The sequence below is a fragment of the Rousettus aegyptiacus genome, unplaced genomic scaffold (genome assembly GCF_014176215.1).
Source record: "Rousettus aegyptiacus isolate mRouAeg1 unplaced genomic scaffold, mRouAeg1.p scaffold_m13_p_11, whole genome shotgun sequence".
Lineage (NCBI taxonomy): Eukaryota > Metazoa > Chordata > Mammalia > Chiroptera > Pteropodidae > Rousettus > Rousettus aegyptiacus.
Genome location: NW_023416286.1, coordinates 57,427,187 through 57,452,696, shown reverse-complemented (window position 1 = coordinate 57,452,696; position 25,510 = coordinate 57,427,187). Strand labels below are relative to the sequence as shown.

Below are 25,510 nucleotides of genomic sequence, written 5' to 3'. Positions count from 1 at the left end.
CAAAGTGTTTTGCACAGAAAAGAGGTGGGGGTGCTTTCCGTCAACTTCAAAGGGCAAAATCAGGACCGTTGCAGTCCCACGGATGGCAACTAGTGAGGGGCAGATTCTGCTCCCTTTGCCGAAGAACTTTGCATCTTAGCCAGTGACCAAAGAATGTTCATGACATTCTAAAAAAGCCAGTTCTTTCTTTGAGCGGGAAATGAAACCAGAAAATTCCTGTCATTCTGTGTGCACTATCCCATCCACCTGGGGAGTCAAGCTGGAAATCACCCGCGGCACTGACTGTTGCTTTAGAAAACAGCTGTCAAAGGTTTCTGACCACAGCCCACAGTAAGAAATACAGCCCCCTGCATACATATGTGTGAATGTAGAGAACTGAAATGAAATTTTATGGAATATCTTACTTCTACACCCATTTTTTTAATCCTAGTCTTAACCCACTAAACTGTTCATGACCCCATTAATGAGGGATCAGTCTCAGTTTGAAAAACACTGGCTAGAAGCCCAGCTTCCAAGAAGTGTCTCCTGTGCCCTGTTTCCTCAGTTGGGTTAGCCTCTCCCTAAGGCTCCCTGAAGGACAGAGTGTCTGAGGGTCCAGGCCTAGGCAGTGCTGAGAAGTCACTCCCGTCCTCTCCCCGACCCACTGCTCACTTCGCTCTGCACCATCTTCCTCTCTTCACAAACTTAGGCCCCTCCCACCCCCTGCTTGCTCTTCCAGCCACCCCACGCCCCGCCCCACGGTCACACATGCACCTGGCTCCCCCAGGCAGGGGAAGGAGGGGTAGGAAGGCAATGTCGGGCATTCTTAACACAGGGTAGCACCGAGCACATTTTTTTTGTACAGGAAATATTAGAAATGGTAACTGAGTCCTCAGTCAGCCCACAGAAGCCTCTTTAACCAACACATTGTTAAAAATCTCAACATTTGTAAAAGTATCAGTTTTCACTATGTATTATTGCAAATGTGGTATATTTTAATATTTAATATAAGTACAAAAAATAGATACCTGTGGCTCATCCAGGGCCGTAAATATTTTTATCATACATTTTTAAATGGGAAAATAGGTTATGAATAAGTTTTAGCAACACTGCCTATTTCGACATTGGAGGCTGCCTATATGTAAAAGTACAGGAAACCTCTATATTCACAGGTTCAGGATTTGTGGTCAAAAAAATGCAAGCCTCATCCTCCCTGCCCTTGTGGCTTTAGCTGCCTCTTTCCCGTGGTTCTGCCCCCGTGCCCGTGTCACCCCACTTCATACATGGCTGCCACTGCCTCCAGAGCCCCAGGCCGCGGACAGCTAATATGAAATGCTAAAAACATATGAGCACACACGGGACGAGTTCTGGCTGTGTGACGCCAATAACTCAAAAGCATCGTTATTATCAGTGTCTATCAGCATCAGGAATAAACCTTCAGTTAAACAGTTGTTTGCATGCGGTAAGAAATGCGACTTGAAAAGTTACGCCTCAGGAATCGGATGAGACACCGAAGGAGTGCGGCGAGGCGGATGAGCACGAGGCGTCTCACACAGACGTGCTTTCCAGCCCCGCGAGCTCAGCCACCCTCCTCTCATCCTGGCAGGTCGCTTGATCCTCAGGAGCCCCATTTCTGGTCTCTAAAAGGAGGATTCAATGAGATAATGTATGTCTATTGGCTGTAAATAGTAACCACTTTAAAATGTGCCTGTTATAATTTTTTAAACTCCTGATTTCACACTGAAATGAAAAATAGTTTGTTTTTTAGCCTGTCCTACAACGCTCACATGAAGAAGCTTTTGGAGCTGGCGTACGACTGGCAGCGCCATCAGCCTCATCTGGTTTCTGGTGTTGTTTCTGTTCAGGTTGCTCGGCTCATGGAGATGGGATTTTCTCGAGGTGATGCTTTGGAAGCCCTGAGAGCGTCAAATAATGACCTTAATGTGGCTACCAACTTCCTGCTGCAGCAGTGACGATCCCGGCCGACAACACTGGCACTTGCCAAGCTGCTGACCACAGCGGGCGCTGTCCCCGCTACCGAATCAGCCTGAGCACCCAGCACCGTCTGGCACCTACATTCTCACTGTTCTCTCGGGCAAAGGGTGGTTCCCACACTCCCTCCCTTAATTCCAAGATCGTTACTGTAAGAGTATCGAAAATATGTTTCCATACTCTAAGTTTGCCATTAAATTAGCATGTGTTTTCTATCTTTATTTTTTATCGGGTATTTTCCTTAGTTTGAAGAATCATCACTCATTTCTAATATTTAAAATGCATTAACATTGCAGATATCTGCAAGCAGTTGACAAGCACTCCAGATGGGAAAGTACTGCCATTATCATATTCTTTTTATTATAATGCATCTTCCTACATTATAACTGATCATAAATGCCATAAAAGGAGAAAGGGGAATGTTTTAAGAAAGGACATGTCAGATTATTCCATATGGACTTATTTCATCTCTATCTTTTTTTCTCAAATTTGCTTTCAAACCCCAGTGACTGTTCAGTGTCCACACTTCCAAGGAGGTGAGCGGTACCTGTCTGCTGCGTGCCGTGCTGGCCAGGCCTAGGTGATGAAGGAGAAACAAAACGAAATTCTACTCTATACTGTCCCAGTCCATTCCTGTCCAGGGAATTTTCCACCCCCTCCTCCTCCCCACTTCCATTAAAAAATAATGATGATAAGTGATGAATCTAGGTTCTGGAATACTCTATGAAACTTAACTGGAGTTAATTTTACATAGAGTATCCACAGTTATCCACTCAGATTGGGGGTGAAAATGGAGCAAAGAGAAAGCAAAGAGGACAGTGGGCAGGCCGGAGCAATACGGGGCCTAACCCCAGTGCTCAGTGGCTGGCCCAGGATGGGCTCAGCCCTAGAGCAGAAAAGAAAATACTCTGCCCATCCCAGCTGTGGGGCCAGCCCCTCTAGAAGCAGGTTCTCCCCAGCCCCAGGGGTTGACCGGAAATTCGGCATAAGGCAGAGTAGACTGCAAAGGATTCCATCACAGAGAGAGGTGGAGAAGGCTGGAGGTGGACGAACATGAAAAGATCTAAAGCAGGGTCGGGTCACTCTTGAGACTTAAGAAAATTGTGCAATGATTGCATTCCGCAAAATGAGCAGAAATAAATCATATTGATGTAAATTTGGACAGATATGAAACAAAATAAAGTTTTTAATGTGTTTTACTTCTTGGTATTTTTTATTAGACTTGCCTAAATAAAACTTTGTTCCAGGCTATACTTTTTACCGCCAAAAAAAAAAAAAAAAAAAGCCAGACTACTCATCTCTCTTCAGAAGATTTGGGTGCTTTTTTTGAAGTGAGAGAAGCCTTTCGTTCCTGTGATTGGGACTGGCCCCGTGAGGCCCCATTCTTAGGCTTGCCTGGGCCACCAGGCTGCTCAGAGTGGGATTTGAGATAACTTTCTGGGAGCCCAGCATGCCCCAAGCACAGGCTGTAAGGACAGTCGATGGTATGGAGACATCCTCGACTGACCAAGGTCACATACAGGACGGCCTGAGTGTGCTGACAGTGGATTCATGTAAGACCTTTGAGACAAACCTAAATCCAACCTCTGTCCTTACAAGGCAAAAAGATCTCAGGAAAGGACAACCGTGTCTAGAAATACGCCATCTCTTATGTCCCTCCTCATCTTCGAACGGCACCTAGCAGAGGAAAACCGAACCAGAGGCAAAATTCTCACTCCCCTGAGACCACTGCTTCCCTCCCAGGGGATGAGGAGCAAGGGCCCACTGTGCAGATCACGGCATGAGGCTTGTACTGAAAAGGATTCACCACCCCGAAGTCCTTGTTTTTTGTCTGGTCAGGATGCCCTCACAAACATGATTCCATTCCAGAGATCCTTGTCCTGCTAAAAAGAGTGTTAGCGACCCTCTACTTCAGTCATTAGAGAATAGCAATTGAGGTCACTATAGGTGGTGTGACCATAGGACACACCCCTAAGAGTGGCAGAGCTGGGAGACACCGTCCAGTTTTTCCTGACTTCTTTCAGCCTCCTTTCTAGTTTCCTACAGCTTCCGAGGTCTCACCCACCCAGCGGTGGCCATTATTTTCCATCCTTCTCATGCAGCCACCAGGCCATTCTCCCCCTTCATCGTTCGCCACCCTCTGAAACATTCCTGTTCTCCCCTCCTCCCTACACACGCGCGCGCACACACACACACACGCACACACACACGCACACACACACACACGCAGACTTCTTAGCATGTTTCTTTGCCTTACCGGAGTTCCCGTCCCTGGCCCACTCTTGCTTCCTGCAGATTTCGATGCACACTGCAGCTGCCTGCTGCAGGAGTTTGAATTCCTGAGAACACCCACACGTCTTGTCAAGACACCTGGACGTTTTTCAGGCTGTTCAGACTCACTAAGGGAAAACTTGTGACCCATGCCAGAGGGGGGCATCAGCGAGCCATTTGGTTTGGTTTCCTAAGGTCTAGAAAAGATCACTTAGGCTTTTGATTTTGTGCAGATGGTAACAAATCAGGCCTAATTATCGAGCAAGCAGATTCCAGATTGTGAAATGGGATGAAGAAGAATTAAAAAAAGGTCTCTAGTGACACCTCGCCTGCCCAAATAAAGGAAAGCCTGCCTCAGAAGTCCTGATTCATAAACCTGGACGGAGTTTGAGATTAGAATGGTAAAAATTTTAGGAAATTGAGCACAAAATTGTAACTGCATTCTAGAGTCATTTAGAGTGTTTTCTGAATCTCTGAGTTTATGTTCCTACAATAGTTGTTCTCAAGTGGAAATCGAGTAGCTTAAGTGATACTTAACTTGTAAGAATCACAAGGTTATTTTCTTCACAGTCCCCTAACCAACATTGTGTGTTTATAAAGGAATGGACCAGAAATGTCAGAATTGGCTTTCTGGCTCAGACTAAAATTTAAGTTCTGAAACAGCAGTCTTATGTGTAAGAAAATTTGCCAGAATCATGTGAATTTACTGTCTTGAAATAGTAGTATGTAATGGAGAACCCCACAAGAGCTAAATGTTGAGGGTGCCTCTGGTAGAGCTGGGATTTCAAACAGAGTGATTTGAGTGTGGCAGGGATGCAGGAGTAGTAGACACGTTTGTACCTAAAGAGGCTGGGGGAAGTGGTCGCTAGATACTTGGAATCAATCTGAAAAGAGGCAGGAATTAGAGAACTAGATTGGGAGCCTTGCCATACTGATAATGAAGTACATTGGATGACTATGAATATGGAGAGACGGAGGTTAATTTTAATGATAGAATCTTATGGAATTCTTGCATTTCTAGTGCAGGAAGAGGAAGAGAAGTAGGACGGGAATCAAGAGGGCAGCCCCATCTGGGGCGCTAAGAATATCAAGGAGGGGTGATCACTATGGCGGGTACTGCAGGGCGATGTCACGGGTGGGTGGTGTCAGCCCAGTGATGGCAGGTTCCAGAGGACGAGACCTGGAACGTGAGGCCAAGGGAGCAGAGCGGTGGTTTGCATGCAGTCCTCCAGGAAATCTGGTGGGGAAGGAAGAGGAGAGAGGGGCTGTTCCTGCGTCAACTTGTATGTCATGGTAAACAAGTCAGTAATGAGAGATGCTGAGACCTAGCCCCAGGAAGGGGTGTGATCAGAAACTGCAAGGAGAGAGTGACCTTGGAAACCAGGAACACCTCAGTCTTCTGGACCTAGAGGAAGGAGGACAATTAAGGAAACTGCCGGTGAGTTGAAAACTATAAGGCAAAGTTGAAGGAGCTCAAGTGGTTGTTTCTAGCTTCTTAATAGAAAAGAAAGGGAGGGTGAGAGGCCCATGTGGGGCTAGGAGCTTGAGGAGGGTGGACACCATAGGGCGCAATTGAGATGGATAAAGCATTGTTGATAGAAAACACAAAGAATCTATACTGGCCAGAAATAAGGGCTTTGACCACTTTTGTTTACTTCCTGCAGTATTTTGGTCTGCTGAACTCCTAGGCTGTGGGAATTTCATAGCCCCGAGAGATTTAGACAGGAATCAGGCAGTCCCAGACACTAGTTCCAGTGTGCGGGCCCTGCGGTGTCCTCAGGCTGGCCCACAAATTCCCAGGAGAGCTGATAGGTTCTGTGACCTTTTTTCTCTGTTCTGAGCCACCCTGCAAGTTTGAGGAGACTTGGAATAGTAGGAAAGAGAGAGTGACCCAGATCCTGAGGAAGGAGCCAGGCAGAGGGGTCTATCAGCTTTCTGTTACCCCAACACACACCCTGCTCCTCACCCAAATACAAAACTCCCTTAGGGGTCCTGGGATTCCTCCAAGGCCAGGATGGGGGGCTATCTCTGAGCAGCCAGAGCCAGGTTTCCCAGATCCTCTGACTCCACCATGACAAAGCAAAAGAAGCTGCAAGCATATTGCAGCATGACCCAGAACCCAGGGTCACCGAAACTAGAGAAAACCTCCAGAATCCCCACCTCTCGGCCCTTACAAGGCAAAAAGGCGTGTTATAACTTCTGTGTTCAATCTAACTTCTGCCACTTTGTCCAGACTTTTTAGTTCCTCCACTGACTTTTACAAGCAAAGCTGACACCCCTTTCTCTGAGTACGGTATCATAAATTTAGACTGCAGATTCATAGAAGGTTCATACCTTTTTAAAAACTTGTTCAGCACCCTACTGCCTGCACAAAGAACTTCTGAGGGCTACTGTGGGGAAACACACTCTAATTGCACAAGGCCGGGAATCCTCCCGTGGAGCCAGAGTTGTCTTTCCAAACCACTAAATGTGCCCGACGCCGCGTCCACCTAGCTCTCCCCAGTGCTGCTCCCAACTCCCACACTGCAAGCATTCGAGTTTAGGATTGTGTTCCCGTGACTTTCCAAGAGAATTGGTGGCAAGTCAACATCTCTCCCCAAGATTAAACTGTCATTAAGGACAAGTCCCTTTTACCAAGGTGGCCAGCTGGAATCTAAAGGGTAGACAGGATTTGACTTCGCGTCTCTGGCTCTTTAACTGGAGGTTGGGGGTTCCTGTGGTGCCGGCCCCTAGAGCCTTTCGTTGTAAACCCCATCTTCTGAATTTAGCATTAGGACGTCAGATAGTCCCTGTGACAACTTCTCTCCTTTGGGTGGAGGGCTTTGCTTGGCCTCTTCTGTCCTTAGCTTCAGAGATGCACTGTGACCCCAGGTAGGGGAAGCCCAGCCCAGGATCCCAAGTGGCTAACTTCTGTCACAAATGAGGTTTTCATTTCATTTTTTACAGGGAATTATGGTCAGTTTTGCTCTTTTGCTGCCTTGACGGTTCTGTATATGGAGTTTTAATTGTAAGATTACAGTAATGATAATGATGCTTGATAGAAGTACCACATTGTATCTGAAAGTTGTTCTGCTTATACTATCTATGCAGATGTTGTAGGCCCCTTATTTCTGTAGCCTGTGACTACCCAGTCTTTCATATTCATAAAGCTGTCAGAGTCACAGAGGTCTTTTCAAAATAGGCCAGGTCCGCATCTCAGAGTGAGCGGGTGTGGTGGGCAGCGTTGCCTCCTCGGCTGGCAGGGGCCATGTTGTATTTAAATCTGCACAAAGATGAATGTGGTGTCAATACTTGCTGTTGTCTTACGGACCTGTTTAAATGGGGGAAAGCGAACTTATGCTGTTTTAGCAAAAAAGTCAAGCAGATCATTGGAAGAGCCAGTTTCCTGAGCAGAGCAGGCACACCAAGGCCAGCCCTCTCCTACCTGGGAAGAGACGGCCCAAAGTGAACAGAATGGCAGACGAACCCAAATACTCTCTCCCGGCCTTATTTCTGATTGTTTGCATGAGGGACCATTTCGACAATCCATGAAATTTCTAAATTCAGAGCTCAAAACCACTCCAAAACGATAAAAACAAATTTGAGGATACAGTTGTTTTGGGTCAGAAGGAGATACAATAGGGGATAAATATCTTGCATAGATGTTGTATGTACCGTTTTATATTATGAAATATTCAAGAAAAAGTTAAAATCCTCCACAGATACCTCACATCCCCTCTTACAGGCTTGTAGACATCTGGAGGTTCAGAGCAGAGGTACCCGCTCTGTCAGGAGCACCCTAGAGCCCCAGGCTGGCCGAATGTGACCGCAGCCCAGGAGCGCTGGAACCAGGGGTAAACACATGCCTTGGGGAACTTCCCACACCAATTCCCCTCATTTCGCAGTGATGATATTTCTGGCTGAGGCCCTGGTGGGAACTGAGAGAGAGCACAGCACTGCCTCAGAACTTACCCATGGGTGTCAGCACTTTCCAGAAGATTCCCGTTGTCCTGTGCCTTATGCTCCCTGATCAAAGTGGTGGACATCCTCGAAGAGCACCAGACCCAGGCCGCCTCTGGACTGTCCTGTCTGGCCTGAGCTTGTGGTCTGGGTGGGAATTAATCCACTTCTGTCGTGATGTATGCTCCCAGCCTAGCCACGCGGGGCTCGGGGACCTCTTCAGGGTGCAGATCTGCTGGGCTGAGGGCTGAGGCCCAAGGGAGGGGCTTTCTCCTGGGGCCAGCACCTGACAGGGCAGGATGTGCATTTTAGAACAAGCCCTGAGCCTCTGGAGGCCCCTCCTGGAACCAAGCTAATTGATGCTCATGGGGAACCTGACGGTAACCAGCGAGTCTCCTAATGCCAGTGCTTCTCTGCTGGGTGCCTCTGTCCACCCAGGGCAGAAATAACCATAAGCCTCCTGTGAGCAAGGGCTGTGCCACCAGCTCTGCCCCAGCTTCCTCAGGCGCCTGCCCAGGCGTCTGACGAGTGAGTGACTGAGTGAGTGAGTGAGTGAGTGAGTAAGTGAGTGAGTATGCAGTAATTACAAAATACTTCTCTGCCCTCTTAGGGAATGGCCACTATTTGAAATACAAATGGCACCTGCCAGAAGGTCTTTTGTCCTATGCTGAGGACTGGTAGCTTGTCGATTAATAAGTTGGGTAAAGTGCAGAATATCTATATCCCCCATATAGTAAGTATTTTAAGTTAAAACATATCAATGTAATTAATTCACCAATCTTCTGGTGTCAATGTGCCCTTTTTAAAAAAATTACAGTTGTACTGATTAAAAATTTGTCTTTCTACACCCATATTGCCTCATTTATGGGTTCCAGTTTAGATTTATTTGTTAAGATTAGCTTGAGAACTCAGTATATATCATCCTAAATTTTTACATTTTTCCCTAATGCCTTATAATTGTTATACTCACACCTATTTTGACAAGCAGGTTTGTGTTTGTTAGCGATTCACTTTACTGAACTTTCCAAAACATTCTATTAATTTCCTATAAAAAACAACTCTTTCTTTTTCACCTTTATACCTTATCAGTTTACGTAATAATTAAGTATAGTTATTTAATTTCAAAAACACCGGACAGGAGAAGCTTTGGGAACTACACAGCCATCTCTTGGTGAGCGCAGCACCCCACTTGTGGGGACAGGAACACGGGCTGGGGAGAAGTCACCGACCGTGAGCAGGCCGTGTGCCATGGGCGACCCTCAGACTCGCACAGCCCCTGAACTGGCAGAGTGGAGTGTGCTAAGGGAATGTCTATTGTACCTACAACCGTCAAGAACAGTAGAGAAAATCATTCAGTTTGGGAGACTCGTCAAAGAGGTCCCTCAAAGGGCTGCATTAAGAACGTTTAAGGGCCTCTGTCCCTGATTCCTTATTCTGCTTCCTAGATGTCCCCAAACCTCACCGAGCTTGGGCACAGGAGTGACAGTGTGTCACTAGCTCCAGGGTCAAGGGCAGGGGCAGGGTTTCTTACTCACCTCCCAGAACACGAGTCTCACCTCCCCGCTCCCGGCTCCCCTGCCCCACACAGTAGGTGCCAAGGACAGGCATCGACACAGATGGGCAGGAAGGTTGACTTAATAGCCCCCGAGCCCGTATCCTTCTACTTGCTCTCTCTGGCTCTGCCCTCCTTACCTTCCCTCCTCTCTTTTCATTTCTGTCTCCTCTGTTGTATGGCTGCTGCGCTCCATACCTGCCACTGTGTTCCTGGATGAGAGAATGGATGCCAGCCAGAGGCCAAACTGGCAATCAAAGCCGGGCTGCCCACGTCAAACGAAAAAAGAAACCCACTGAAGATACTAAGACAGATACATGGCAAAGTCCATAAATTCACAGAAAGCCAGGCTATACTTACTGGTCTTAATCGGTCTCGTACGCAGAAGTCACAGTCTCAAAGCTGGAAGGGCCATCAGCGATCATCCTGACCAATGACCTTTTGTCACACATAAGGCCAAATTCTGGAACCACCCATGACTCACCAAGGTTACCTGGGGCCCAGCACGCCTGGAACCCATGTCTCATGAGTTCTCCATCCAGGAGTCCCCGTCGGCCCCACTCAGCAGCAGTGGGCTTACTTTGCAAAGCTGGAGGTAAGACGCAGAGCTCTCGAGCCCACGCCTCCTGAGAAAGGTGCTTCCAGGTACATGACCTCTTACCTCCTTCACCGTTCTCGAATTGTATGGTTTCACAAGCTCTGCCTGCGGAAAGACCTGCGGTTACCGCTGGTCTTCTCAGTCACATCCCTGCACATACCGCCCATACCAGAACTCTCCGTGAGTATAAAAGATGAGCACATGGATAAAACGAGATAAGATTAATAGACTTCTGCAGAAGTAGGGCAGTCGAGCAAGCAGGGGAATAATCAACTTTAGGCCATAAGATGGGCAGGGCTCTACATGAGAGCTGCTCACTAAATCTGAGTCATCAGCTTGACCTAGGGAGAAAAAGCATGGCAAAACTGTACTGCATACGTGATAATGCAAGCATGGGGCGCTCCGGGGCACTGGGGCTCCCCTGACAGCCCCAGCCCCTGGCTGGCCTTACAGCCAGGTGTCACCTGACCTTCTAATAGACATGACTTCAGGCTCACTCTCCAGTGGGCACGCTACACTCGCTTCAGATAGAACACATTTTTAGCTCCTGGAGGTGCCTAAGAAAATAAGTGGGAATAATAACATTCCTGTATTTTGGCTTCTAGTGTTCTTTCAACAGGTGGTAGGAGGTGTGAAGATTAAAAGAAGAGAGCAAAATCCATTCATTTTGCTTAAGTTGTGTGGAAAGATTAAGAATGCCATGTTAGTTTGCTGGGACTGCCATAACGAGGTACCGTAGTTGGGGTGACTTAACAACAGCAGTTTATTTCCTCACAGTGCTGGAGGCCGGAAGTCGGAGATCAGGTGTCAGCAGGGTTGGTTTCTCCTGAGCCCTGTCCTTGGCTGCCTTCTGTCTGTGTCCTCACCTGGTCTTGCTTCTGTGTGTTCCTGTGTCCTTTCGGATTAGAGCCCACCCTAATGACCTCATCTTAAAAACTCCATCTCCAAATAGTCACATTTGGAAGTACTGGGGGTTAGGGCTTCAACATATGAATTTGGGGGTGGGGGACACAATTGTTCCCATAACAAATCCTCTGGGGATAGAATTAAGGAACTACTAAGGACAAAAAGACCCTCCACACTCCAGTCCACAGTAACGATGCTCACTGGGGCAGAAAGGAGGTGGGTAACGAAGGCAGCCATCACTTTCCAGCCCAGTTAGTTATACGAACACACTGGGGAGGCAGCCAGGTGTGCGAGATGATGCTGGTTCTCCCAGCACAGCCCCCTGCTCCCCAGGCCCCGACCAGCTGTGTGACTCAGGTATGTCAGTGGCCTTCCTGTGCAATGAGAAGACTTCCGGTCCAGCCCTGCTTACCTTACATGTCCTGCTCTATACTGAACACCTCCACTTGTCTGTCCCAGGGGCACCCAAGCTACTCTCACCCCCAAACTCTATCTTATCCCATATTCTCTATCCTGCAAATGACACCACCATCAACCCAGTCATGCAACCCAAAACCTAGGAGTCTTCCAGACACTTCCCCTAAGCTCTTCTCCCATAGTCTGTCAATCTCCCCTTAACACTTAACACATTGTGTTGTCATTGATTATAATCGTATGTGTCACCTGCTGGTCTACATGATCCATGAGGTTTAGGGGCCATGTGTCCATTATTTGCACTGTATTCCCAGAGCCTAGGATAATAAATGATAAATGTTTGAATTAATAAAGAAATGAGTGTTGGAGATGAGTATTGGCCCAGAGGCAAAATTTTAAATCATGGGAGAAGCAAGGTGTCTGCAGCCTGCTCTTTCTGTTCAGGCCTCTTCCATCTCTCTGAACCTCCTCATCTTCAGGGCGCGTGGCCCTGTACACTTTCAGATTGGGCTGATGAGTGTTTACTGAGACCGGATTTCGGGAATGTGCTGCCTCAGTCAGTTTCTAGCACTTCACACCTCATGAGCAACACACCAGGCAGCAGCAAACACACAATCATACACATGTGGAGGGCCCCTTGCTTGCCTGAGACAAGCCACCTCCCACTGTTGGTCCCGCCAAAGAGCTACTAGAGGCAACAGAGTGTATATCAGGGCTCATCGGAATCAAGTATCTTGGCCACTGGAAATGCAGTGGACGTTTGGCATCCAGGGGAACCAGGGCATCAAAGCCATTAGGGATTCATGTAGCCTGAGGTGTGATCTGACCAGCTTACCATAGTGTTGGGGTCCCTGAGGGCAGCACAGCCTGTCCCTGAGACTGGCCGCCCACACACACCAGAGAAACTTCTCAGTCTCTGTGCCTGTCTGTCCCATACGCAGTTTACTTGGCGAAATGAGAAAGAAAAATGTAGTGAAAGCTGGACAGTGGTGAACTTGTGGTGTGTGGTGGTGCCAAGGAAGTGGCGATTCTCAGTGGAAACATCCTTTCTGGAGAAAGCCAAGAGCCTGTAGGAACATTTGGGTATCTATGAACTTGATTTATGAAACTCTGTTCTTCCCCCTTAAAATGTCAAGTGATTAAAATTCTTAGAAGTCATCACTAGACCCCGTCACCTGCTGGTGGAATCCCCTGGACACCTCCACTTGTGGGGCACCCTTTGTCCACCCCCAGGTAGCCGGGCTTGGGGACCTCATTCCAGAGCCCTGACCCACTGGGCTGCCCTGGCCCGTAGACCCTCCTCTGGACTAAGCTCACACGTGGAGGGCGAGGAGGCCCTTCGAAGGGGTCACTCTGGCACTTCCATCTCGATATGGAGTAATTTGATAGGACCTGGAAAACAATCCATGACAGTTAAGCTTTCTTTTAACCAGCTAGCTTTCAAAGCAGACTCCTCTTTCTCCTTCTTCCAAGCCTCCCCCTCACAGTGGGGCTCTGAGGTAGTGTGGGGGCTCGGAGCTGGGGAGGGGTCAGGGATGGGCTGAGACTCAGAGAAGAGTGTCTGGGAAGAGGGGTGTTAAGAAATAGGTGGGTGTTATGGGTTGGATTTTGTCTCCTAAAAAGATAAGATGAAATCTTAACCCACAGGACCTGTGAATATGACCTGAATTGGAAATAGGGTCTTTGCAGGTGTAATGAAGTTAAGATAAGGTCCTTAGGGTGGGCCTATTCCAAGACGACTGGTGCCCTTATAAAAAGAAGAAAATGCCATGTGAAGACAGAGACACGCAGGGAGAACACCATGCGAAGATGAAGGCAGAGAACCAGGTGATGCTTCTATGAGCTGAGAAACATCAAAAATTGCCAACAAACCACCAGAAGCTGGGGTGAGGTCTACTTTCAGCAGCTCTACTCACACCTTGATTTCGGACTGTTAGCCTCCAGAACTGTGAGAAAAGAAGTCATCGTTTTAAGCCACACAATTTATAGGACTTTGTTGCAACAGCCCTCGCAAACAAATACCACGGGCAAGAGAGTCAGATGCTGGCGAGTGCATCTGAGGATGGCCAGTGGCTCTGAAACTTGAGCAGGCAACAGAGTTACCGGGAGGGCCTTGTTCAGACAGTGCTGGGCCCCACCCCAGATTGGCTGGTTCGACAGGTCTGGAGTGTCACCCAGGAATGTGCATTTCTTACAGGTCCCCAGGCGGTGCTGATGCTGCTGGTCTGGGGACCACATTTTGAGAACCACTGCTCTAGGAGACAGGGTGTGCCCTGGGCATTGGAACCTTCCAGCCTCAGTAATAAAGAGATGTAGATCCCCGCTGATATGAGCTGTGCCAGCCCGCTTAGAAAACTTCAGTAGCACAGTTTTCATTTCAAATGATTTCTTCAGTTTTAAATGTTTTATACGTGTGTTGACTCACAGACTCCCACGATCACCCCATGTGGTAGATATTATAGTCCCTATTTTGACAGGCAAGGAAAATGAGGCTCAGGTGGGGCTGTGAATCCCCAGCAGGACTTCCTTCCAGCTCAGGAGTCCACGCTCAGAGCCTGGCCATGGGGCATCCCTGCCTGGTTCACCTCTCAGAACTTAGATTGCCCTCATCCTTGTAAATCACATCCATCATGGCCTTGTCAGGGAAGAAAACCGGGAAAGGAAGCCACGCCCATTCACGGGCGGCCAGACCTGCAAACCAAAGGTGCGTCTCGGCTCTGCTCCCTCTCCCCCACCGTGGTTACCACTTCCTGCCAGATCTCAGGATCTGAGTCCTCCTTCCTGATCCTCTTTTGTTCCCAAATGCCCTTTGGATATGACTTCCTCCTTCCTGCATCCACCTGCTAGTAGCAAACCAGGCCCCACACAGTTTTGGGCTAAGAAGCCTGATGTGCAGTGTAGACAGGTCAAGAGAAACGTTTGAGCGGATGAGCAAGGATTTGTAGCATCCAGAATCAGATAGGTATCAGCACCCAGCTTGCCGCGGAGCCTCCTGGTTCTGGAAGTAGCTCTTGTTGTCACACACCATCACGGGGCAGGCTGGCAGGAGCCTTCTTCCTCTTCCATGTCCTTTAACAAGTGCTGGGTTAATGCAAACTGGGTGGGAGTGTGAGTTTTGAACCCAGGCCAGGTGCGGACACAAACTGCTGTGCACCTATGAGATTCGCTCAGAGAGGCCGATGACATAGTGCACAGAGATGGCTCTTTCAGCTGAGGGTCCACACCTTGAATTCCACATTCTCTGAGCCCTGAACCCCCAGCCTCACAGGCTGGAAGCACCTCCACTGTGGGCGCTGGCCATCACATCCCCAGGACTAGTGTTCAGTGCTGGGAACTGTGTGGCCACAGAGGCCCACGGCCATGTGTCTGTAGGTAACCCTGGAGCTAAGTGTCCTTCTGGCCTGGAGCCAGGGACAGGGGCAGAATGGAGGAAAAGCACGCCCAGGACTTTGACATGAGCCCCTGAGGGCTTTTCGTGACAGGCAACGTATCAAACTGCAGGACAGGAATTATCCACGTCCACTCAAGCCAGCAAGAACGGACTGAGCGCTGACCCTCATTACAGGTGTGATGAGAGCTGTTATGCAAGGGGCAGAGAGAAGGGGGCTCAGTGCAGGCATTTCTCGGGAACTTACAGTCTAGGTACCACCTGGGACGGTCCCCTCTCAAGGGAGCATAGTGTAAAGCTCTACTAGGAAGAGAGTCAGGTGCCAAAAATGTAGTCAGGAATTGCGAGATGCATGAAGCAGATCGTCGGGCACAGAAGGGCATCGTGGTCGGGCAGGGACTGGGGAGAACTTCGCAGATGGCCGCCTCAGAGGCTTGAGGGGCAGGGAGAGAGAGAGAAGAATGAGGGGCTGTCCAGGGTGGAGAAAGGTCACTGTGGCTACGAGCAGAGAGGACTGGGGCCCATGCAGCCAAGACAGACATCACGCTGGCCCCGGTGCTCCCCGCACTCCGGCAGGGAGGTGCGTGTTTTATTTTACGAAATGCAAAATCACCCGAGTCAAAATGCTCTGTACATTGCTTTGGACTCAAGAAGGTGCCACAAAAGGTTTGTTTTGAGCTAATGTGAACACCTAAGTGGATAAGCACCTTCTGACAAACACAGAACCAATGAAAAACTTGTGCCCGATCTTTCTTCCTTTCCCCCACATGGCCCCCAATTACACAGGTAATATGGGAATGCTTTCTCGTTGCACCTGATTCCAACTCTTCAAACGAAAGTTAACACAAAGTCCCTTCACCGTCTCTCCCCAGCCCAGAGGACTCTCAGTCAATAACCTGGTGACCACCCTCCCCATGTTTTCTGATTTTTCAGGGAAACTGTCATTTTCATAAATGTCAACTCTAAGCTTTTACCAATTTTGGTTTAAAAAGTGGAGTATTTCGCTCTTGACCAATTTCGCCTCCCCAATTTTGAAACATAAGTCTAAATTATTGATTTAGTACTCCGCCAACGATTCTTTTGGTGGTGTCTGAGTTTACTGTGAAAAGACTCTTTTCCCAGAAGAAACAGTGCATACGTCCGCAGAGACGCAGGGGCTTCATTGCGATTTATTACGATGCATCATCAGAGGTGGATTCATCATGAATCTAATGAAGTTCAAGCTTCAGGGCCCCTCGCTTACCACCCCACACTCTATATCTAGCTTTGTATTTGAGTTTATATTCTTTTTCTTAGAGATCCCTCCCTCCCCACAAATTGTATTAATTTCAGGCCCCTGACCCTAGAGTCCTTCCTGGACACAGTTTCAAAGCCAATGACCCATTAGACTTGATTCTCCTCTAAGGGCAGGGAGCCTCCAGTCTGGTTGATATTTTCCGTTTCTGAGGAAGCTCTTCCCAGGGAGGAGGAGGAGGAGGATGCTAGTGCTCTGAGTTTTAAAATGCTGAGGAGCCATTTCCTGTAATGCGTAGATGCAAAGAAGTAAATGACGGGGTCGATGCCACAATTCATGTTCATAAGGGACACGGTGAGCTGAAGGGACACTTCGAAAGCCCTCTGCTCAGGGCAGGATGGCAGGTAGAGCGCTTGTCTCACCATGAACTGGATGATGTTGAGATGGTAGGGGCTGAAGCACACAACCACGGCAACCAGCACCATCAGAGTGAGCAAGCAGGCCCTCCGGTGGTGCCCCTTCTCACTCGTCAGGGGGTTGCCCTGGGCTGTGCCGCACAGCTTCAAGGTGATCTTCACGTAACAAAATAGCATGATCCCCACGGGCCCACAGAAGCTTATAACACAGGCCACTAGGACGATGGGGGGCAGCCAGAAGAGCTCCTTGACACTGACGTACTCCATGCAGGTGACCTTGCCTGCCACAGACTTGCTCATGGAGATCGAGAGCAGGGGCACGGTCTGCAGCACCGCCAGGGCCCAGACGGCCGCACAGACGAGCCTTGCTCGGCCGGCACTGCGGAGCCGGGGGCCCTGTCGGGTGCAGACCACAGCCAGGTAACGGTCCACGCTCACGCACGTCATGAGGTAGACGCCCCCGTAGGTGTTCACGTAGAATATGAATGCTGTCAGCCTGCAGAGCCCTTCGCCAAAAGGCCAGCTGAAGTCCAGCACGTAATAGGTGATCTTCCCAGGCAGGGCCAGTGTGAACAGTAGATCGGACACCGCGAGGTGGACCAAGTAGACACACGTCGAGTTGATCTTCTTGCCCTTTTGACAGGCAAGGCGAAGGGCGAGGATGTTCCCCAGGGCACTGAAGAGGAAGAGGACCGTGTAGAACAGAGAGAGCATCATGCTGGCCACCCGGGGGGCGTGAAGAGGAAGGCAGAAGCTGGCATTGTGAGGGATGCTGCTTGGGTCAGCTGTGCTGGAAGCCATGTCACGGAGGTCCCTGGGGAGACTTGATGGATAAACAAACAAACAAACAAACCAATATCGAATCAGTGGGGTTATGCCTATATCGCAATAATTAATGATTTGCTGAGGCGACATGCACATGAAAAACACATCTGTTTTTAAAAACTTGTTGTTGAAGTGTAACCTACTGTTCCAGTTGCTACTTCTGTGTAACAAATTACCCCCAAAATTTAGCAGCTTAAAACACGCTTCGTTATGCTCACAGTCAGCTTTTGGGCAGGACACAGTGGAAATGGCTTCTCTCCGCTCCCCAGTGTCAGCAGCCTCAGCTGGAAAGAGTCAACAGCTAAGGGTGACTCAGTGGCAGAGGCTGAAGCTATTGGAGGTGACTTCACTCTAATGTGTGGCAGCCAATGCTGGCTTTCAGCCAGAGTTTTGGCCAAGACTATCACCTAAAGCACGGGCAACACAGGCTCCTCAATGAGACATGGGCTTCCTCACAGCATGGCAGCCTGAAGGTAATTAGGGATCTCACACAGAAGCTTGAGGCTCCAAAAGAAAGTGTCTCATTAACTGGGACAAAAGCTCCATGTGTTAAGCATGTCTTATATTTTCTGCATTCTGATACACTGACATCTTGCGGCCTTGCCGACCCTGGAGGGACTGGCCCTCCCTGGGCTAGCCCATTCCTTGAGTGTGCTTTTTAAATGCAATCCAACCAATTCAGAGTCACACCCAACCACCTTGTTATTTGGCTCTCGCACTATCCTTCTTCCCTAATCACCCCAGGGCCACGGTCCACACTTCCAGGGGCAGCCTCTGTTTCCAGAGTCTGCTGAAATTATTCAAACCAACCAATCCTAAGTCTGTTTCCCCTGCCTTGCCTGTTCCTTTCCTCAGAAACCGCAATGAAAGCTTTGCCCTTATTTCCACGCCCTGGCGTTTCCTGTGTGGCCCCCTATGATGTGGTGTGCCCCTTCTTCTTGGGGTCCGTGTGTAAACTGTCTTTTTCAATGGCAATCGCTTCCTGATCTGTTGGCCTTCCTGAACCTCAAATTTTCAATTAATATACACTGTATTTTAGAACACTGAATCACATCTTCTAACCTCGCCTTGTAAGTGTTACATCATCACTCTGACCACCCTCTATCAGTTACAAGTGAGTCACAAGCCCAACCAAAATCAAGAGACGGGGACATAGCCCCCACCTCCTGATAGGAAGAATGTCGAAGAATTTGCAGCCATTTAAACCCTATGACAGATACACTCAAAAAGTACACAAGTAATAAAAGAACAGCTTGAAGATTTTCACAAGGTGAATATACACGTGTGATTAGCACCCATATTAAGAAATTCACCTCACCAGCCCCCCCAGAAGCTCTCCTTTGTCCCTTCACCCTCTACCTCGACTCAAGGGTAACCGCTACCCTAACTGCTAATAACACAACTCAGACTCTGACCCGAGTGCCTCAGAAAGGCTTGACACTGAGACTCTGAGCCCAGAGATTTCAGTCTGCTCAGACTTAGGAGAAACAGACCGCGGATGGCCTGCCGCCGCTCCGGGGAAAACAGGCAGGGGCTGCTCCTCCACTCACCCTGTGCCTTCCAGGCGGCCCCCGGGCTCCCCTGTATTGCCCCCTATTTCTCTCTCTCTCTCTCTCTCTCTCTCTCTCTCTCTCTCTCTCTCTCTCTCTCTCTGACATACACACTTTCACACACCTATACTCACACATGCTCTCACACACACCCCTGTGGAGGTATGACCTGGCGCCCCAGGAGTGGGCAGGCTGATGCTGTGGCCCTGGGAGCTGCCCTCCCCCCGCCCCCCGCTGAAATTGCTGCCCTGTGGAATAAGCTCTTCCAGGGAAGAGACCAAGTGCCAGCGCATTCCAGGAGCCCTGCCGGCCTCGACTGAAGGGCAGACTCTTCTTCCTTGTTCCTTCCTTTCCTGAGCAATTTGGTCTTCAGGCCACACTGAGCTTAATGGCACCAAATGAGTTGGGGGCGATGGGGAGAGGGACTCTGTGCAGGAGCCGGCGTGGGACCAGGGCAAGGAGAGCTGTCGCTAGCTCGGGAGCATCCCAGCCACAGGCCAACTCACCTTCCAGAATCAACTTTTCCAGTCACAGAGCGGCTACTAGATGCCTGTTTGAAAGTTATGAGTCTCTTTCCCTGTTCAGGACTCACAGGGCACAGGGATGGGACCAGCTCCTGAAGAGACCCCCAACCCTTGGCAACTGTCCCCTTTTCCTGAATTTTCTGGCCTCTTCCCCAGGACACATAGGCTGGCAGCCGCGCTCTACCGGGCCCTCGGGACCTTGGGCCGTGGGGCTGACCCTGGAGCCTTCCTGCTTCCTCAGCTGAGGGTGCCTGTACCCCTCCCTTCGCCAGTGGCACACCGCAGTACCCCTTGGGCCCTGAAAAGTGTCACCTCTTTTCAGCCGCTGCAGAATTCATGAGCCCCTCCATCCTCGGTGCTCGTGCAGCTCTCGATGACAACTCTCAGGAATGCTTCTCACAGTGACACACTCCTCAGCGGACCTCTGGTATTTGGCACAAAACATGTGCTCTGGACCTACAGTCCCGCTGGAAGCCCCATGCTTCCCCTCCCTGGGACACCCACAGAGCAGTCACACCCACACCCACCCCCACACCCAGAGGAGGGTGGGCAGGTGGTGTCATACTGTGAGTCTAGGCAGATCAGACCTGAGTTAGGAGCCCTTGAGAGAGGGGCACACTCTCAGGCCCTGACGCCTCACACCTGCACTGCTTCCAGAGGGTTCTGAAGGTCCCCTCTAGGGTCTGCCCCAGTGAGGCCCATCAGCAGGTATCCCTCAGTGACCCGCGGCTGCCGCCGGCCTTCAATCTTTCTGTCCTGACCTGTCCTTCTGTCCAGACGGGGGTCCCAGGCTGGTGAGCTGGGGTCTGATCGAAACGTTCTACCCACTGACAACAGAAGCAGAAAGAGAGGGTGTGAAGAGCAGCTGCAATCTGAGCCTCTCTTTCGGAGCCCCAGGACCTTGCGCACGCCCTGAGAAGAGTCACCTGTAGTTGACCTACCTCGCTCACCAAGGGCAATGCACAGGGAGCCAGCAGAGCCTCGTCCAGTGGTCAGGTACTTCCTAGGTGGCACAGGACATCAAAGTGCCTGTGCACTCTCCCCTCCGCAGGAATTAAATCAGTTTACCTCTAGACTCCACGCTCTTCCTCTCTTCACCTACCCCTGCTGAAAAAAAAAAAAAAAAAAACTAGGGTATCAGCCAAAGTGATCTTCCTGCCACAGGACGTGCACCCTCAGCCACAAGACCTCCCTACCTGGCCTGTACCCCACAGCTTCAGAGGAGGGAGGGAAGAATGTCGCTCTAGGAAGGCAGTTTCCTCTGTTTCATTTCTGTGCCTCTGACAGGCTGGGATTTAAACCATAGATGGGACTATGGAGCCACCAGGGTCAGGAAATTCAAAAGCATCCACCATTCTCATGACTGGGGGTAGTGAGCTAGGAAAGCAAGAAGTGCCCTCTTGGGGACGCTGACAAGCTCCCCCTCTGTGTAGGAGAGTGGAGGGGAGACATGGCCTGGCCTGGGGTTTCCTGGGTTCTGTGCCTTAATGGAGCCCTAAAGCCATATCTGCAGCCCTGTTAGGCCATGCTCCCTTGGGATGAACTTAGCAGGGGCTGGACAGGCCTGATGGCAATTAAACCAGGTTGTTCCCCACCAGGGCAGGGCTGGGCCGAGGCCACCCCCTACCACTGCTCCTGTTCTACTCTCATTTCCCAGAGAATGGTTTTCTCTGCCACATGGCTGGCTAATAAAGGAGGCATCAGACCCATCCTTTGATTAGCACCTGGCCTCACTCCTGATTGGTCATCGTTGGAATGCAGGTGTGTTCCTTCTGAGGCTTTTTCTGAGTACCTCGAGTACCCTGAGTACCTCGAGTACCTTGTGAAGTCTGCTTCAGTCAGCAGTCGGCTCTCCCGCCCCCATCACTCACTCCCAGACCCCTGTGTCTCCAGCATGGCATCCTACGCGCCTCAGTTTCCCCCAGGTTAGAACGTGGAGCAACACACCCCCCTATCTGGCCTGCCACTGACGCAGGCCACAGGACCCAATTTTTCCCAGGTATAAATTGGGCCGTAAAAGATGTCCCTCAAAGCTCATAATCTGCTAGAGAGAAGTTTCGTAAAGAAGCCCTGCCTTACCAAAAGCTTGCCGTTAAGGTCCCTCTGAGCACCTCCAGAAGGAACAGCTAACACAGCTTCCAGAGGTGCCTGACTTATACAAGCCTAGTAGACCCTAGGGGAACCTTCCTCTGTGCCCTCAAGGCATTTGGGATTATCCTATTAAAAGGTGAGATCTCTATGGCTAAAGAAGGGCAAGACATTATAAAATACTCTGTATATTGCATTCAGTACATGTTTATTAAGTGCCAACTTGAATCCAGGCACAGCACCATAAGCACAAGTGTGCGCAGGAAGGAAAAACACTTTCCTCTGCCCTCCTGGGTTTCGTGGCTGGGCCCTGCCAATTAAATTGACAGAAGATAAGGCTAGAAAGAGAAAAGGCACACACATTTCATTTGATGCTAATAGTTTTAGGAGGCACAGGAGTCTTCACAGGAAAGATCCCGAAGAAGTGGTTAAGGCCTAAGAGTTTATATAGCATTTTAACAAATGCAGTAAATTGTGGAGATGTGACAAGACAAAGGAAGGTAAATAGAGAGAGAAATTAACATAGAATAATGGCCGTTTAGTAAAGTTTGTCATGCAGATTCCTTTCTGTTAGCTCTGGGCTAAGCAGTCTCTCAGGTGATGACAGGTTGTTCTATCTCTAGTGTGGGCAGTGAAACACACTGAAAACTTATATCCTGCTTTTAGCCAAATTGAGGGACAACAGAGGACTTTTTTCTTCTATTTCTACTATTTCCTTATTGCCTCCAGCTAAAAATCGCCTTTAGGCCGAAGCGCATGTCCAGGTGGCATATTCTGGTCCCCTTCGCGTGTACCTGTGACTGGAAAGTGCATGGCGGGCCCTCCACCCACGCTCGGCCTGGACTCTGGCGAATCTCTTGCCAAGTTATCATCTCTTGTGCCTGTGTGTAACCTTATCTAAGTGTGCGCAGCAGCCCCCCTCTGGCCACTTCCCCCTGTTCCTCATCCTGTGTTGATTGTCTGTAGGGCGCACTGGACTTCACATTGTTGTTCTCCAATGGCTTCTTGTGCAGGGGTGTTTTATTTCAACCAGCTAACGAGTTCCTCGGGGGTAGAAACTGCAGCGGCCTCTTTTATCTAAAAGGGCTGCGAAAGTGGGAGGAACGGGAGACATCGCCTAATCTTTGGGAAGCTGGAATTCAGGAGGTCTTTGAACCTGGATGAGAAAACAATTAACGTCTTTATTTTCACTAGGCTCTAACTGAAATGTGGCATTGCAGTTATGGATGTGGGCAGCCGGCCACAGTAGTATAAAGTGTGACTTTGTCACTGAGAGAAATCGTGTATTTTTTCATAGCCCATTACAGGTGATTCGGGTACCTTGAACTACAATGTACGTGCACCACTACTTTGAAATCACAGTTGTTATTAGTTAATAAAGAATGATAAGTAACATTATATTGAAAATCTGTTTTTTAATATTTTGATAATTGTATTTTAATATGAGAGGTTTTTTATAATCTTATGTATTTTACTTTACTCATTTAAAACCATTTTACTCTGACAAAGAATCCTTAAGCCTCGCGTGAAGGGGTCCGTGGGACAAGAAAAGATGGAGAACCCTTGATCTAGTCTAATGTTTTTGTCAACCAAGTGAGGGAGCCGAGGCAAAGCACTTCCCAGAGCCTCCTGGCTCATCCATCCATTGAGTCAGGACTGGAGCCCTTGGTCTCCTGTTCTTTTTCAGGGCTCACCCCACAACGCAGCGCCTTTAAATCCCTATACCTCATTTTCACTCAACACCAACCACATCATGACTCAACAAATATTAGTTTCCAAAGCCTGGGATTTGGACCTGAGCTGTGACTCCCTAACCCGTTAACTACCCTGACTCCTTCTCAAGGTGGCTTGACGAACAGCCTTTCCTCTTAATCCATTGGTCATCTTGTACCTGAGCCTGGATAGAGCACAGTGGCTCCCCTGCTCATACAGGCCCAGGAAACCAATAGTAGTAACAGTAATCATAACGGCACCGGTAAGTGAAAACCTACTCTGCACTAGTCACGCTTAGCTTTCTTTATTTATACCGCGCTTCATCTACAAAGAGGCATTATTACCCCCCATTTTATAGATGAGAAAAATGAGGTTCAGTAAAGTTAAAGTGATTTTCCCAAGGACATACAGCCACTTGTGTCAAAAATTCAGGTTCTTTCGATGGGTTCATAGGTAGAGACCTGGCAAAGGAATAACCTCTCCCAGATTGAAAGGACAAAATGACTCCGGGCTGCTCCTCCTGGGGTGGGTGGCGTCCCTGCAGCTGTGGCTGCTGATGTCTGAGCTTGATGACCACCCTGGTGTTACCCAGAAAGCAGCTTCAGAAAGGCACTAATTTCTAACTCAATCTGTGCCTGCCCAAGAGAAACAGCGAGGGCACCCCTATCTCATCTTTGTGGTTTGCACGTCTGTGTTCCGCAAGCATCTTCAGCCCCAGGCATAAGCAGTGTGGCACGGTGCGGTTTAGTTCAGGGTACAGCTGTCCTTTGGAGGAGGAGGGGATGTGTGAAGCCAGTGCTTTCCCATCCCCTTTTTAATAATGTCGATGGAAAGGATTGGGAGTGGGTACAGGTGTATTTGTTTTTTTTTTTTTTTTAATCTGTCGATTCATCGATAGGACTTCTAGACACTTGAACAACATATTTGTTTACTCTTCCATAGTGAATGTCTGCATTATATTGAACTTCCAGAACTAGCTAGGGATACAACAGTGACAGAACCCTTCTTTCCCATAAAGTGGGCAGATAAGCAGACAGGCAAGACATCTACAGAGAGACAGATTTAACCGAGACGGCAAGTTCAGGGAGCTAAGGGAATGCCCAGAGGGAGGCTCTTCCTGGCCCTGAGTAGTAAGGGAGGTTTTCCTGGAGATGAATGATGAGGACAATTTGTCAAACATTTCCTGCCACTGAAGTAGAGGGAAAGAGAGTGGGGACTTGTACACGGGATCTTTGTGTCACTTTCACTCATATTTCATCGACCCACACAAGTCGCATGGCCACTCCCACCTTCAAGAAGATAAGGAAGTGAAATCCTGCTGTGTGTGTACTGGGGAGAAACACCGGGAAACCACACCACTAACTGCATCTGTCCCAAACTAAACCAAGACTCACGTATCCAGCCACCCAACGGCCAGCGCCTGGGCACAGCGGGTCAGGGCAACTCCTCTGACCCATTCCTCCTCCTGGACTGGCCCATCTCCACGAACACACCCTAAGGCCACCTGCACACCTCCCCCCACCTTCTCCCTCAATGCACCACCCGCCCCCAAGTATTTCCCACGGCATGCTTGAAGCAGTGGCCATAGTCTAGGCTTTGCCAGCCCTCTCCAGGAAGACGACCACGGCTTCTCGTTTCCCAGTCTTGGCTCTTGGCCTTGACACTCCAGTTCACTCTACATGCTCCATACCTGGTAAGAATGAGTTTGCTAAAATACACAGTGGCCCTACTTTTCTTTTAGGACGTGATCCTAACCCCATGACCTGGCATTTCCTACTCCCTCTGCCTGGAATGCGCTTCCCCACCTCCACCTATCCTGTCAAGTCAGCTTAACTGCTCCTTACTCAAGACAGCTCTGGCGCTGCCCTCCTGCAGGCAATCTGCCTCACCTGCCCCCAGCCCCCACCTCATGCAGATGTTCCTCGTCAGACCTCCCATGGCACCCCATTCCTCTCTGTATTCATGTACACTGTAAAGGACTAGCGTTTGTCTGATTGTGAGCCAGTGCAGGAAGTGACGAGCTGCCACACACCTCTGTCTTTCTAGGGCCTTCCTTACTCAGGGCCTGGCGTGGAAGAGGTGCTTAGGAAATGATGACTGAACTCAGGAGCATTGGTGAGG

At 49.3% G+C, this 25,510-nt stretch overlaps 2 protein-coding genes across 4 annotated transcripts in view; one reads left to right on the top strand and one right to left on the bottom strand.

Annotated features, from left to right (window-relative positions):
• UBAC2 (UBA domain containing 2) overlaps positions 1 to 3,170 on the top strand; it is a 153,281-nt gene extending 150,111 nt beyond the window's left edge. For both annotated transcript variants that reach the window (XM_016123172.2, XM_016123171.2), the window contains one exon: positions 1,845 to 3,170. In XM_016123172.2, coding sequence (XP_015978658.2) covers positions 1,845 to 1,952 — 108 coding nt within the window. In that variant the 3' untranslated portion in view covers positions 1,953 to 3,170. The remainder of the gene's footprint in view (positions 1 to 1,844) is intronic.
• Positions 3,171 to 15,597: 12,427 nt separating this feature from the next.
• LOC107499187 (G-protein coupled receptor 183) lies at positions 15,598 to 20,651 on the bottom strand. 2 transcript variants are annotated; one of them, XM_016123125.2, is made up of 4 exons: positions 20,530 to 20,552; positions 20,350 to 20,415; positions 19,901 to 20,012; positions 15,598 to 17,512 (listed from the first exon to the last, which is right to left on the bottom strand). In XM_016123125.2, the coding sequence occupies exons 3-4, from the start codon at positions 19,936 to 19,938 to the stop codon at positions 16,423 to 16,425; spliced, it is 1,128 nt and encodes a 375-aa protein (XP_015978611.2). In that variant the 5' UTR covers positions 19,939 to 20,012; positions 20,350 to 20,415; positions 20,530 to 20,552; the 3' UTR covers positions 15,598 to 16,422. The 2 variants fall into 2 exon arrangements, with proteins under 2 accessions (XP_015978611.2, XP_015978613.2); XM_016123127.2 differs by lacking the exons at positions 19,901 to 20,012; positions 20,350 to 20,415 and having other exon boundaries at positions 20,530 to 20,651.
• Positions 20,652 to 25,510: the final 4,859 nt, after the last annotated feature.